The sequence below is a fragment of the Aedes aegypti genome, chromosome 3 (genome assembly GCF_002204515.2).
Source record: "Aedes aegypti strain LVP_AGWG chromosome 3, AaegL5.0 Primary Assembly, whole genome shotgun sequence".
In the NCBI taxonomy this organism is placed as follows: Eukaryota; Metazoa; Arthropoda; class Insecta; order Diptera; family Culicidae; genus Aedes; species Aedes aegypti.
Genome location: NC_035109.1, coordinates 405,043,229 through 405,058,274, shown reverse-complemented (window position 1 = coordinate 405,058,274; position 15,046 = coordinate 405,043,229). Strand labels below are relative to the sequence as shown.

The 15,046-nt window shown below is 43.1% G+C and overlaps 1 protein-coding gene across 1 annotated transcript in view; it reads right to left on the bottom strand.

Moving 5' to 3' along the window:
• LOC5566693 (PAB-dependent poly(A)-specific ribonuclease subunit PAN2) overlaps positions 1–14,651 on the bottom strand; it is a 29,452-nt gene extending 14,801 nt beyond the window's left edge. Inside the window, exons 1-2 of the mRNA XM_021855761.1 lie at positions 14,384–14,651; positions 12,307–14,322 (exon numbers count right to left, since the gene is read on the bottom strand). Of these exons, the coding sequence (XP_021711453.1) occupies positions 12,307–14,322; positions 14,384–14,447 (2,080 nt within the window). The 5' untranslated portion in view covers positions 14,448–14,651. The remainder of the gene's footprint in view (positions 1–12,306; positions 14,323–14,383) is intronic.
• Between the last annotated feature and the right edge of the window lie 395 nt (positions 14,652–15,046).

Genomic DNA, 15,046 nt, shown 5'->3' with positions numbered 1-15,046 from the left:
AAAGCCGTTTGGCATAAAGTCGTTTGGCATAATGGTCGTTTGGCATAATGGCCGTTTGGCATAATGGCCGTTTGGCATAATAATTGAGTAAGAATGAATATCGGCATTTTCGAAGCTTTTACCGAGATCAACACCACTGAGCCCATAGCAAAATTTTTTCGTAGTTTCTCAATAAGCGTGGTGGTCGTTCAGAGACAATCCAAGCTGGCAAAGAAAGTTCGCAGTTATTAATAAAGGAAACGCACATATTTTGCTGCAGATCAAGCCCGGTCCCAGTTTGTACGGAACACTTGATGAAAATTACTTGGTAGAAGAAGGAAAAATTTATTTGCAAAATATTAAAAGCTCTTATCCAAAGATCTATTATTGCAGCATAATGCAAAATAGCCTATATACGAGAGCAGATTATTTTTCGTTTAAAATGTTTAAGGCTCTAACACTAAATATCTTCTCACAACATAACTCAAATTAACAACACATTTTTGAAAGAAATTATATGTGGTAAAACTTTTGAACGATTTAATATAAATTTTAATTTTGAAAGTGTACATCAAAAACACTGTCTATTATCGAAAGAAGGGAAAATTTGTGATTGAAATAATATTTTTTCAGCATATCTTGAAAGGAGATCTTGTGTGTGCAAAAATATATGTTGAATATTTACAGGTTCTAAAAAATTTTTTATTCTTCTAGCACATCTTGCAAGAATTGCGAAATATATAAATGGTGAACATTTATCTTGACTAAATAATAAAATTTAAAACAGTATAAATACAAAGAACAGCCTATTTTTAGAAGCAGGCAAAATTTATGATTAAATCAAGGGAATATTTGACGCCAAAAACTATTGCGGCATAATTAGCGTTAGCGTTAGCGTAAAACTATTAGCGTTAGCCAAAAACTATTAGCGTTAGCCAAACACTATTGCGGCATAATAAAACGAAAAGGCATCAAAAATTGCGTTTAGAATCATAGCTCTTGTCCTACTTTTCCCCGAATGTCGTTTCCCTGAAAGTCGGTTCCCCAAATGCCAGTTCCTAGAATGACTCGTTTCCCTGAAAAGTGATGCAGTTTAAATAGGTGCAATAATATACATTAGTGGCTGGAAGGTGAACGAGCATGAACGATAAGCAATCAAAAGAAGCAGGTATTCTGTCATTCTTGGCTATACACATGTTGGCAAAAATATTGAGGACGGTAAAACTCGAAAGAACCTCCAATTAAATAAAGAAGGGTGCATATCAGATGGCCAGTTCGTTCACCACCCTGAAATGTTTAAAGTTACGACAAGTATGAGTGCCACAAACTTTTCGGGGAAGTGGACTTTTTGTTGAAGCGGGATATTCGGGGAACTGGTATTCGGGATACTGGTGTTCGGGATAACGACATTCGGGGAACCGACATTACGGGAAAAGTAGCACAACCCATCAAAGTAACTGCAGTAATCGATTTCTCTTTTCGCTGATAACTTGAGCAGATCAATGTTATCAATTGCCGCCATTATGTCAGTTGGGAACATCAAAATGTCTAAAAAATAAAGAAATCTTAAAAGAACAGCCCATGTATAAAAGAAGGTGAAATTTGTTTCAATTTAAAATCAACAGTTTTTATGCCTATAATTTGATTGCATCATATTTAAAAAAAATCCAATGTTTGAAAGAAGGGTAAATTAGTGCTAAATATATCAAAATCTTCAGCGCAAAAAAATATTCCAATAGCGAAACTCAAAAGAAAAATCAATATTTGAAAGAAGGGTAATTTCTGCATAAATTATAAAATATGTTTGACAATAACTTTCCTAATATGCTTTAGTTTATTCAAGAGCATATGATTGTAGAATAAAGTGACATTTTGTATCAATTATTGTCAATTATTGACTCCACAACAAGCCTGATGTCATCAGAAAGATTCAATAGAAACGTAAAAACGAATCTCATTTTAAGAAATTCTTGGTTTCAGACTCATTATGCCGAACGACTATTATGCCAAACGACTATTATGCCAAACGACCGTTATGCCAAACGACTTTATGCCAAATGACCATTATGCCAAACGGCTTTATGCCAAACGACTTTATGCCAAATGACCTACCACCATATTTTGCTACTACCATAGCAAAAAAAAACGATAAAATATATGGTGTTCCGAATTAGAACATGGAGGTCCTAGTTGGAACAGAGTTGGTCCGATTCGAACCTTCTGGAGAAGTTTGTTCAAACATTTCTAGTAGACCAATTTCACAAAAATCGAAATGTCTGGGATTCATCAAGTTACCCCCTATTCTTAATTGCAATACCAAAATAAACTACCAGGCAAATTTTCGTCCAATTTGGAGAAGGTGAGGAGGTGCCTCAAGTCGAATTTGTGTTGTTTGGTAATTTTTAACATTCCAAAATTTCTAACGGGAATGGGAAAAAAAGATTAAAATAATTACCATTCGTTGAACGTATTATTAGTACTTTACAACTTTTGAGAACATTATATGCCGATTGGAGATGGTTTTGACCTTGTATCCAAATCCGTTCCGCGGACCAGCGGCCGAATCGGACCGCCGTGGTGGTGCGCCGAGGCAAAGGTGGCAATTCGATGACGAAGAAAGGGTTTGCGTATCGTTAGACGCTTGCAACAATTTTAACCAAACCAACCCGAAGCATTGGCGAGCTTCCAGGAAGCAAAAGCAGTAACACGAAAATCGGTTAGCCAAGCTAAGCAACAATCTTGGGAAACTCACCGAACAGCACGACGACCGAACTGTGGCGTACGGTTAACACACTGCGCGGCAACCGACAACAACGTCCAGTTATTCTCAAGCGAGCAGGCAGTTTCACGGACAATCCCGAAGAAGTAGCGGAAGAACTGGCAATCTACTACAGCGGAAGATCGACGACACCAAGCTGCCCTCCATCGTTCCAGATGGCAAAATTGGCAGCTGAACGAGAGTCCACAGATTTTTCCCCTAATACCGGCGATGTGTGCTATATCGATAACACCTTAGCTGAACTTCTGCGGGTTCTCGACAAAAGGCGAGGTGCCTCTACAGGTGACGATTTGATAGGGTACCCGCTGCTTCAACGTTTTCCGCTGGCCGTGAAGATGACACTCCTTGAACAACTCAACAAAATCTGGCGAAGATGTTCCGCTAGCTGGCGAAATGCCATCGTCGTCCCAATACCGAAACCAAACTGCCAAACTCATTGCTCTATGCCTTGTGAAGTCGAGAAAATTTCTATTACAAAAAGACCCTCGACCGGTGGGATTCGAACCCAGCTTGGTCTAGCTCAGTGGTTCTCAACCTTTTTGAAGCTGCGACCCCTTTGAAACTATACAAGCATCTCACGGACCATTAAAATGGATCTTCTCGAAATCAGTGTTTATAGAAAGATCTCATAATGAATTTATAGATATCCTTAACAGGCATACCAAGAAGTCATGTTCTTAATCCACCACAGATAATGCAAAAAATGCTATGATACACTGAGAACCTACCCATAGCTTACCAAACATATTTACAGAAGTCCGATACGGAACTTCTGAAAAAGGATCTTTCCAAAATTCAACACAAAATTTTATAGATCGTAGTTGGGACGATTCCAACCCCCGATATCAATTTGTCAAATATAGTCATAGGCATTTGATGAAGAATTTCTTTAGAATCATGACGAAATATGTTCATTAAATATGCAAGATATCCATAGGTACCGCCAAGGATTTCATCAGAATCCGTAAAGATCTCACCAGAACATTTTCTGGAGACAGGTTGGGTGTCTACCAAGCATCACTTATTGAACCGCTTTGCATATTTTGAGAAACTTGCTCATCGGTTTCTAGGGACCGACTAACGTTCATAGCAAGAATGTGTCATAAATATAGCCTGCAACTCTTGGCATTATTGCTGAATATGCTTCAATATTTTTGCCAGAAAAGATTCAAGAGTGTTTCGCGAATAGTGGAAACAGTGAACTCTTTCGTATTTTCCCAATCCAATAGTTAGCCAACAGAGCTTTAAAGCATGCTGGATAAATCTACACGCAGAATTTATTTATGTTGAGATAAATTACTAAAGTTAAAATAAAATTAATTTACGCCACCACTAACATAACATCAAATCAAATACACACACTTCATTGGTTCAGCTATCCACTTGCACTTATATCAATTAAAGTTTGGAGAATTACCACTATCCGAAAACATTCACATCCCTAGACTTCAAGTCTTGCTCACAAATCTACTTACTTTTAACTTGCAAGGAATAGCGTAGGTACTGAGATGACCACCTTGCTCGCAGGAGACCATGTATCAAGTTTACCGATGCGCACTTTGATTTTTGCAATGTTTTTTTTAGATAGATAAAGCAGCAACGAATCTTTCCAGATATGATGATTGTTTTGTGAATTAAAATTGCATTTTGTTCAGTGCATAACACATTTATGTCACACATACCACTGAAGTCCAAATAAAATTAGTTATTAGTAGAGAAGCTCAAGCGGATGGCCGCGTTTTGTTTTCCTCTTCCGTATTGAGCCGAATTTCGAATACAGTCTACTTTGATTCTGCTACATTTTTGGTCCGTGACGAGCCGGATGTAGTGGACATTCGCGAAAAACGACGTGGACTGAGCGAATTCGATAATTTGACGGTGATCGTGCCGAATTCGATCGACGCCATTTTGTATCGGCGGTGTGCGACTCCCTAGAACAGAGTCATTCGTGTGAGAACAATGAATGCGAAAACAACATGTCTGCGAAAGGCAAAAATAAGAAGAAAGCGCAGGAACTCGGTCAGCCCGGTGATGTAGATCTTGATTCTAATCTGACCGTGGGAAGTGGTTCGATAAATGAACAGTTAAACCAACAAAAACAGAAAGAAGAACGAAGAAGAATCGGTGAAGAATTAAGAGTGTTGTTGCTGAAAAAAGAATCGGCGAAAATGCGATTGCTTCGGGTGCAAGGTGCGCTCACTGCGGGTCCGAAGAATGCGGAGAACAAACATTTTCTACACCTGCAGCAGAAGTTAGTGGAGACAGCATACGCCGACTACAGCTACTTCCAGAATCAGCTATACGAGCTTGGTGTCCGCGATGAAGTGCGATCTGAAGAAGAAATGAGCTTCATTAATTTCGAGGCGCTTTACTGTCAGCTATTCGTGAAGCTTACGAAGCTGTTGGAAGCGGCTGTCAAAAAAGAAGCTGCACCAGGAGCTCTGCCGTATGTTCCTCCATTGAAAGCCCCTTTGCCAACTTTCGATGGCAACTATGAGAACTGGTTCGCCTTTAAGAACATGTTCACAAACGTAATGGCCAGATACGAGCAAGAAGCGCTTGCGATTAAGCTCTACCACCTGCGCAACGCTCTGGTGGGTTCTGCAGCCGTAGTTATTGATCAAGATATAATCAATAACAACGACTAAGAGGCTGCATGGGATACGTTGCGCGAAAGGTATGAAGACAAATCATCGATAAGCACATCGATGCCATTTTCAATCTGCCAGTCATGAACAAGGATAGTGCGGTGGGATTGCGCAAGATTATCGACACATGCACTAAGAACGTCGACGGTTTGAAGAACTTGGAGCTACCAGTCGATGGATTAGGCGAGATGATGCTGCTAAACGTTTTGGCGAAGAAAATGGATATCGAAACGCGCAAAGCATGGGAGCTGAATAAAGGAAACCAGGAACTGCAAGATTACGACTCTACGATGGATTTTCTGAAGGAAAGGTGCCGAGTTTACGAGAAGATAAGCCGAAGTAGCGAGCCCGTTGCGGAAGCCGTGAAACCGGTTCGTGCCTCAGGGAAACACGCCAACCACGATCAAACGCCTAGCGAGTCCCAACAACCAAAATCCAACAGTGATTTAAAAAGGAGGCTCCGGAACCGAATGCCGGATCAACTGTGCCAACATCGTCATCAACCCCAGACGATATTCCAGGATCGGTGCTGTGTACGAACTTGAAAAGTGAACAGGATATATCCTGTAGTGTAGTGTATACACTACTAGCAATTGCAGTCGTGCTGGTTTACGGAGCTGGAAAGAAGCTGATTCCATGTAGAGCAGTACTGGATTCAGCATCACATAAGCACTTCATCACCGGAGAATTTGCAAGCAAACTGGGCCTGAAAAGAAAGCGAACGAACTACAAAATTGCCGGTATTGGTGGAAACGAGATGTCCATTCAGTTCAAGGTATACGGCCGATTGAAGTCCAGGGTAAGCGAGTATGAATCCCCTTGTCTCGAACTGTTAGTTGTGAAGAAGATTACAAGCGATCTCCCAATGACTGGTTTTGACGCTCAGCAGTTGAATTTTCCGACTGGACTCGGGCAGTTGGATGTGGGAGATCACCTACCAGCTGTGCAGAAAACACATTTGGGCTGGCTAGTGAGCGGAGTGGTACCGACCAGTCACATCAACGTGGGCCGAGCACTATGTACCTTGGTCACCGAGGAGGACGTCGGCAAAATACTGCAACGATTCTGGCAATTTTAAACGTATGACGAAACAGAAACTACTGGATTTTCATCTGAAGACGATTGCGTGGCCCATTTCAAGGGCACCTATAAATGATGCGGGTGGTAGATACGTTGTACGTTTACCCTTCAACGACCTGAAATCGCAGTTAGGAGACTCGCGAACAATGGCTGAAAAACGTTTCTTGGCAGTTGAACGGAGATTGAGTCGGGATCCGCCGTTGAAGGCGCAGTATGCTGCGTTTATTCGAGAGTACGAGGAGCTAGGTCATATGGAGGAAATAGGACCGGATGCTGATGAAGACCCTGCAGGAGCATACATGCCGCATCATTGTGTTTTGAAGCCGACCAGTTCAACAACTAAATTGCGAGTGGTATTCGACGGCTCAGCTGAGTCATCGAGTGGTGTGTCTGTTAATCAAGCAATGATGGTTTGCCCAACGGTCCAAAATGACCTGATTTCCATATTGCTCCAATTTCGATCCCATCGGTATGCGATAAGCGCCGACATACCGAAAATGTACAGACAAAGTACATGATGACGACACCAGTTTTCAAAGAATTCTCTGGAGGGACACAGAGGACCAACCTCTGAAAACGTACGCTTTGCAGACGGTGACATACGGGCTTGCTTCGTCACCCTTCTTGGCCACGATGGCACTTCGACAGCTCGCTGAAGATGATGGTCACAACTATCCGCTAGCGGAGGAGGCGGTGAAGAAAACATTTTACATCGACGATATGCTCACTGGTGCGGAGACGAAGGAGGGTGCTGCTGAGCTGCTGCGACAAGTGCTGAGATTATTGAGCGGTGGTGGATTTAGTGCGCACAAAATCTGCTCCAATTCGAACGAGATTATGAACATGGTGCCAGAACACCAAAGAGAGAAGATAAGTGAAATTGAAGATCCAGACATTAATATAGTGATGAAAACACTGGACATTGCTTGGAATCCTGTAAGTGACAGTTTTACGATTTGCATTCCAACAATGAACCCAGAACAAAACGTGACATTTACGAAGAGAGTGATTTTGAGTGAAATATCCCGTATTTTCGATCCTCTGGGTCTCGTTGGACCAGCGGTAACAGCGGCGAAGTTCATTATGCGAGAGCTTTGGCTGTTGGATTTGTGCTGGGATGACCCTCTTCCGGAGGCTATGGTCTCCTTGTGGTTGGTATTTCGATCGAAGCTGCAACATTTCAACGGTTTCCATATTCCACGATGGTTATTCGCCGAGCACTGTGCCAAAACGGAATTACACGGATTCGCCGACGCGTCGGATCTGGCGTACGGGGCCTGTCTATATGCGAGATCGATCATGGACGACGGCAGTACTGCAATGAAATTGGTATGTAGCAAATCGAGGATTTTACCGAAAAAGGAAGATAAGAAGAAGTTGGTTACAACTCCGAGAGCCGAGCTACAAGCAGCTCTGCTACTTTCTCGACTCACGCTCAAATTGTTGAAGGCATTGGAGGTGCAGTTCTCAAGAGTCGTTCTTTGGAGCGATTCTCAAATCGTGTTATGCTGGATCGCTAAGTCCCCTGAAGCTCTGCAAGTTTACGTCGGAAACCGTGTGAAGAAAATACAGTCAGCTACGGAGGGTTTCGAGTGGCTCTATATTCCGTCCAAGTCAAATCCAGCAGATTTGATATCCAGGGGTTTGCAACCGCATCTGCTTAAGGATCAGAGCATTTGGTGGAATGATCCGCCTGTCTTCGATTGTCCAGCCGATCGGTTTCCTCCTCCGTGTGCCATATCAGATGAGGACTTACCAGAGCTAAAACGAACAACGCTAGTCAGCGTGACTACAGGTGGAAGGTTGAAGCTGTTTGATACGTTTGATATCAGTCGTTTTTCGATCATTCAGCGGGCCATGGCCTACGTGATTCGATTCACTGATTACGTTCTGAGCGGTAAAACGGCGTTGACAAAGGGATTGTTAACAGCTGATGAGATGAGAAGAGCTGCTTATCGTTCGACTGGTACTGCATGAATGTTTCTCGACTGAAATACCTACAAGCGCTGAGCGAGGAAAAGGATTTCAAATTACCGTTAAAATGTTTGAACCCGTTTGTTGACGACAATGATGGAACATTACCAGTTGGCGGTAGAATCAAGAAGGCATGCATCCCATATGGTAGTAAGCACCAGTCCTTGTTGCCATCCAAGCATCCAATAACAACTGCGATCATACGATATCTCCATCAAGGTATTTAAAAGGGAGGTAGATCAATGTGTCAAATAGGGCATTCCGCCATATTGGAAAACAATCAGACAGCTGGCTGGTTTGTTATGCTTCACCAGGCCAGCAAGCCTTGAGATCCTAGCAACATGTTTCCCCTTAAACCGCTTCGCTTTGTTTCCTGTCATTCAAGCGCAGTTTGAGAATTCTGTTTTTGAATTATTCAGTGCTGATCATACATTTTCATTACAAGAAGCTGACTCGATGGTGATGCAATTAAAGACCTTAATATGTAATGTAATTATTTCTCTCAGTAACATGATGTGAAAACAGTTGTGGCACAATAGTACACCTATGTCCATTGCAGTAACTATAATCGCCGGTTGTACTGCCCATACTCTAAAAACAGTCCCATATTCTATGAGATTTCCTATATCAATGGAACTGTTGTGCGAGTATGGGCAGTGTATGTACACTCTGAAAAAAATCTAAACTAAATAGTTTAGAAGTCATACTAAATCACTACTCTCCTGGTTGACCCCAGACCTGGATTTAGCGCCAACAAAACGGGCTTAGTATAACTTCGATGAAATCGGCCTGAAGATTAGGTTGCTTTCATCACTGTCTAGATTAAGTTAGCCCGTGCTCTAAAATGGTGTTTCATTTTCATTTCGTTTTAAAACAACTTAAACGATTCTGAATTCATACAAAAACTACTTTATTTATTAATAATTTCGCTTTAATTCTTGTAACACTAGGTAAAACATCAATCATGATAATTTAACTGCTACTGAATCCATTGTTGCAACTCTAAATTTGCAGAAACTTCGTTGAATCCGGGAAATCTTCCACGTCCTACATCCGATGGCCTGCACCAGTAGACAGTGATCCCCTGGTGAATATTGCTGATGCCGATCTTACCCAGCATTCACAAGGTCGCACGACTTCCGGGTAAACCGTTAAAAAAATGTTCTCCGCATAAAGGTCCTCCTGCGCTGGTCACCACGTACCGTGCCAATAGGGTTGATGTTATTCTTTTCTCACAACGCTGGAATTCCCGGAATGCAACCCAGTAGGAATTTGGCGTGCACACCACTCCCATTTGCTTGACCATATGTTGTTGTAGACTGAGCACAATTAGTTGTTTTCCTGCTGGCCGGAAGTCCTGCATCTCGGTGCCTGCACCGTGTTGATACCCACGATCATATGACCCATATTGGCCGCGGATACAATGCGAGCGAATGGAGGCAGCTTCCGTGGTTCCTGTAGTTGGGTCACTGTTGGGTTTTTCACTTGTGTTCATCGGAAATTATCATTCGTTCCCAAGCGTAGCATTTTGTGCTGGATTTCATGATGATTTTGAACTTATCTCGCTTGCCATTTCCGGATCCAGCGCCGTTGACGATTCCGAATCGAAGTCAGCCAGCTTGTCCCGTTCATCCTGTAGAAAAATTGGATGGTCCAGGGTTGGTAGCGACTGAGCGTGTTAAAAATAGGAACTTTAGAGAACTCATTACTACTCGGAATCTGTCTTTGGTAGAGCACACATTTTCAATTTGTTTTTGAAAACATAATAAAATAATCATTGTGCCATGGAAACGAGATCAATCAGCGGAGGGGAAAGGAAGTAGCCAGCCAGCCAACTCGCCAGCTGTTATTTTCTACCCCCTCGCTGCTTATCATTCCCCGCATCCACTGACTGCTTAGATCAATGTACCTTTCTATAAATACCTTGATCTCCATAAGGGTAACTTACATCTCGGACAACGTGGTCTGCTCGGGGTTGTACGTCAACAATTTTGGCCTCTCAGAGCAAAGGATGCAATTCGAAATGTAATCCACAAGTGCACACACCAGCGTATTGTGTCCAAGGAGCATACACCTTTGCAACTGTGGGAGTGAATTTGGTGGACCTTTTACAGTGAAGTCATCCGTGTCTATCAAGAAGCCATCAATGACGAAGGGGTATGTGTGTGTCTTCATTTGCATGGCCACTCGCTCCCTACATTTGGAAGCAGTATCGAATTTATCAACTGACGCCTTCTTGGGAGCTTTGCAGCGCTTTGTCAGTCGGCGAGGAATTCCAGAAAAAAATAGTTTCGGACAATGCTACCAACTTCATTGGTGCAAGCGGCGAATTGGAACGGTTGGCGACATTGTTCAAGTCAGAAATGCATTAGAAGAAGCTAAACGAGTTTTGCACGCAGCGCAACATCGACTGGTCGTTCATTCAGCCTCGGTCGTATAACCGAACTACATCCAGGTGAAGACGGCCATCCAAGGGTGGTCACTTTGCGAACGAAAAATTCCATCATCAAGCGTGCGGTGAAGCGTGCTTCCAATAGATACAGAAGAGAACAAGCCAGATGACTTTTGAAATCCAAGGATTTCAACGGCGGAGGATGTTTTGTGAATTAAAATTGCATTTCATTCAGTGCATAACACATTTATGTCACACATACCACTGAAGTCCAAATAAAATTAGTTATTAGTAGAGAAGCTCAAGCGGATGGCCGCGTTTTATTTTCCTCTTCCGTATTGAGCCGAATTTCGAATACAGTCCACTTTGATTCCGCTACAATGATAAAGCAGAACAAAATGTTGAGAAAACATTGCAAGATATTGTAAACTCAATCAAATTTACTTTCAGTCAACTAAAATATAGTTCATTTTTGACGTTTGACGTTTGTAAATGCAATAAAAAATATAGTTGTCAACAACTATATGACATAGTTATTTTAAACAATATACTGTCAAATCAACTATATTTATAGTTATCTCTAAATTAACCTTAAAATATAGTTAACTTGGTCGCAAAAATTACTACGAGCAAACACTATATTTTCTTCTCCGTGTACCGAGCACTTAGCTTAAAATATACCACGAATTTCCTATGGATGCTAAAAATGGGGAGCGAAATTAAAGCTTGCCTCTTTTATTGACATAATTACAATTATAGTATTTTTATGTTCATATAAAAAAATAAAACAAAATATCTTATATTTTTACTCCATATTTACAAATTCAAACTTTGCAAAAAAGTGAAGTGAGATTTTTTCCACATTTTTCATCAAACAAGAAAACCCGCCATTTATTTACAAATTGTTCCGCGGACCCCCTGGGAGGTCGTCACGGCCCCCTAGGGATCTGCGGACCACCGGTTGGGAAACCCTGGTCTAGCTGGATAGCTGCGCGTTTACCGTTACAGCTATCTGGGCCCCTCATAAATGGAATTACAAGAGGAATTTCAGAAAGACTTACTGTTATAATCCGTGGATTTACAAAAAAAAAAAAATCGAAAAATCCATAGAATAATTCATTGATTTGTTTTAGGATGGACTGTTAAAGTACTTTTGGTTGAAATTTTGATGGACTGTTGTTGTATTTCTCAAATAAATATTATTTGAGGCCAAATTTCAATTTGTATTATAGCTTTCAAAATTTTTTTAAAGGTATTCTTAAATATTTGATAAGCAAAAATAGATTTTTCTCCAGGTTTTTTTAAGCTTTTGAGCTCATTTTTGACTGCACTATGAGCCATTTTGAAGTGCTTCTTATTGCAAAGTTTCAGACAATTTGGTCGATCTCTATCCTGCAACACTTTACTAAATGACCTTATATCAAATGTCCCGCTCCAACTTATAGACTACTTACCACTGCTAGCTTCCAAAAACTGAAACTTCTCGTTATTGGACTCGTACTGCTGCACCTCGTTGTCCAACGTCTCCTGATAGTCCTCCGGATGCTGCACGTGCATCTCCGCTCCCGGAATGAAAGGCCTTGGCGAAGCCGACAGTTGCATCCTCCGTCCCACTCCAACCGGCTCGCTGACGGTCATCATATTCTCGTTCTTCTTGATCGCTTCCAACAGCTCGTAGTGAATCTGGTGCAAGATGAACCGGTTCCAGTTCTGGATCAAGCTGATCAGATTGATGCTGGCGTTGTTGCTCCGATCGGATGAGAGGATCAACCCAAGGGCCGCCGCTTCCGGGACGGTGCGGAACGATCGGAGGAAATTGCTTGCCTGACAAGGTTGGCTCGAAGTTCCGACGTCCAGCATGTGAAACAGGAAGCCCAGCTCACACGCCAAGCAGAACTCTTTCGAGCAGCAGTGGGACAGAATCGCCTTTCGCAGCGGAACGATGAAGTAGAGGGCCTGCAGCATGGCATTGCAGTACGCGTTCGGCAGGTTGGCTTCCAGTCCGACGAATCCCGTCTGGTTGTACTGTTCGAAGTCGAAATCCTGAACGCCCAGTTTGCTGTACTTGACTTCGACCTTTCGGTAGCGACGGGGGACCAGTTTCAGTCCCTGCTCCCCGGTTCCCTTCTGCGAGCTGCTTACCGGGGTGGAACATTGATTAGACGATGAGTTTTTGTCCATCAGGTAGGGGATTTGATTGCGGAGGGAGGTTTTCGGATTGGGGGCATAGCCGATTGGTCCTTGCATCTTCATGGTGGCGGTGATCTCCGGACGAATGGGCTTCGGTTTGAGGTATTCGTAGGTGTTCATGAAGGCTGGCCAATCGCTGAGCCAACGTTCGCCGGTTGTAAGATGGGGAAGAAGAATGGAGGATAGAGGGAAATTCTTATCGGTAATGGAAACCATCGGTAAAGGTTCGACGGTGTCGGCGAATTCTGTTTCTCTTGAGTAAGGATTGAACTGAAGGGATGGAGTATTGATCTTGACAGCGGCAATGAGATTGATGTGTCCGGATTGGTCACCGAATGCCATCGCTTGATTGGAAGAACAGATGTCAAAGGTGAGACACTGCGATCCGGTTGTGTTGATCTGGAACATTTGAACGCGTGGTTCGCTAAGTTCTACGGTGTCAACCAGCTGGAGTTGTCCTAGGGGAGAGACCACTGCCAAACGAGAGCAAGGAGATGGAAGAAATTTCAGCAGTTGTGGTTCAACCAGCACCTGTATCGGGGACACTAATCTCAGCATTCTCATATCGTGAACCATCAAGAAACGATCTATGGCCAGATTTCCTTGCCTTCCGCTGTAGCCACATGAAACCAAGTAATTTCCTTGTACATCAAAGTCCGACAAACTTCCGGCGTGGGTCGTTAGCTCGTGTTCAACCGATAAACTGTTGGGATCTCGGAGTAGAATCGTTCCATAGGGATCACCCTCGCAGAGGTATCGAGAATGATTTCTCAAAAAGGTGCAACCATTCTGCCCAGCCGAGATGCTTCCAACTTCCTGATAAGTGGCCGTGTCAAAGTCAATCAACTCGCTCTGATGTCCTCCCATTAAGAGCCGATTAGGCTGGTGCTCCACCATGCACACCATATCGACCATCTTCTCCGACCGGAACGTGAACTTGGGAATCCCCCTTCGAATCTGGTGGCGCAACGTCGTACTCGTCAAGGCCAAAATGCCCGCGTCAATCGTATGAATCTGCCGGACGATTTCGTTGGCGTGCACCTGGAACGACGTGTACTTCTGCATGGTTCCCCCGTAGTACGACGTCACGTGTCCACCCTGGTTCCCCATCCAGATCAGTTCCTCCTGCGTGTCGAATGAAATCGTCGACACTCCAAACCGGTCCCCGCCATCGGCCAGCACCATTCCGTGTTCCATGTACTCCGGTTCCCCGAATCCAATGTTGAACGGCCCAAAGTCCCCTTCCGGGTAATCTCCCGCCGGAGGACCGTTGTCATACACTGAAAAAAATGCCCAATACAATCTTCCGAAACATTCAACAAACCGTAAACAAAAACTCACTCGTCAGGGTGATGATGTCCTCGGCGCGATTGCCCGGATCGCCGCTCATGTACACGTAATCCATTGTTTAATTCCAACGCTCAGGGTACCTTCCTCTTTATCAACATCACACAATTTTTACCTCCGGAAGCCGAAATTCACAGAACAATAAACAGAAAACTTTCTCCAATCGTCACACAATTTCACACCACGAACACAAAAACTCATAATATGCTCTCCCTCTCACTGTTTTATGTTTTGACCGTTTTGACAGTCAGCCAGCTGTCAGCCTTCGTTTCGCTTCGTATTCGCGAATATTGCGCAGCCAGGCCAGCAGGTATAGCGTTTTCCAGCGAGCCGAACACCGACACGAAGTGCGGCGTCGGTGGCGTCGCGTGAAAAGCAAAATAAACGATCAGCTGTTGCAAGCGACGGACCGGTTCGGTTCGTTCGGCTACTTCCGACGTCGTCGCTTTTTTTGTGGTGGTCGGGAAAAAGGGGTGGTTTTTAAACCCCACAAATAACGTGTCACGATATCATTTAGGGGAGGATAAAACAAAACAGACCAATGAGATAAAATCGTCGCGGATGGGTGATTTTTCGTTACATTTTGCTTTAAGCTAAGTATGCTGTTTCGCTCAAGAAAAGTAAAGAAATTCCTTGACTGAAAGGGTCAAGAAATTT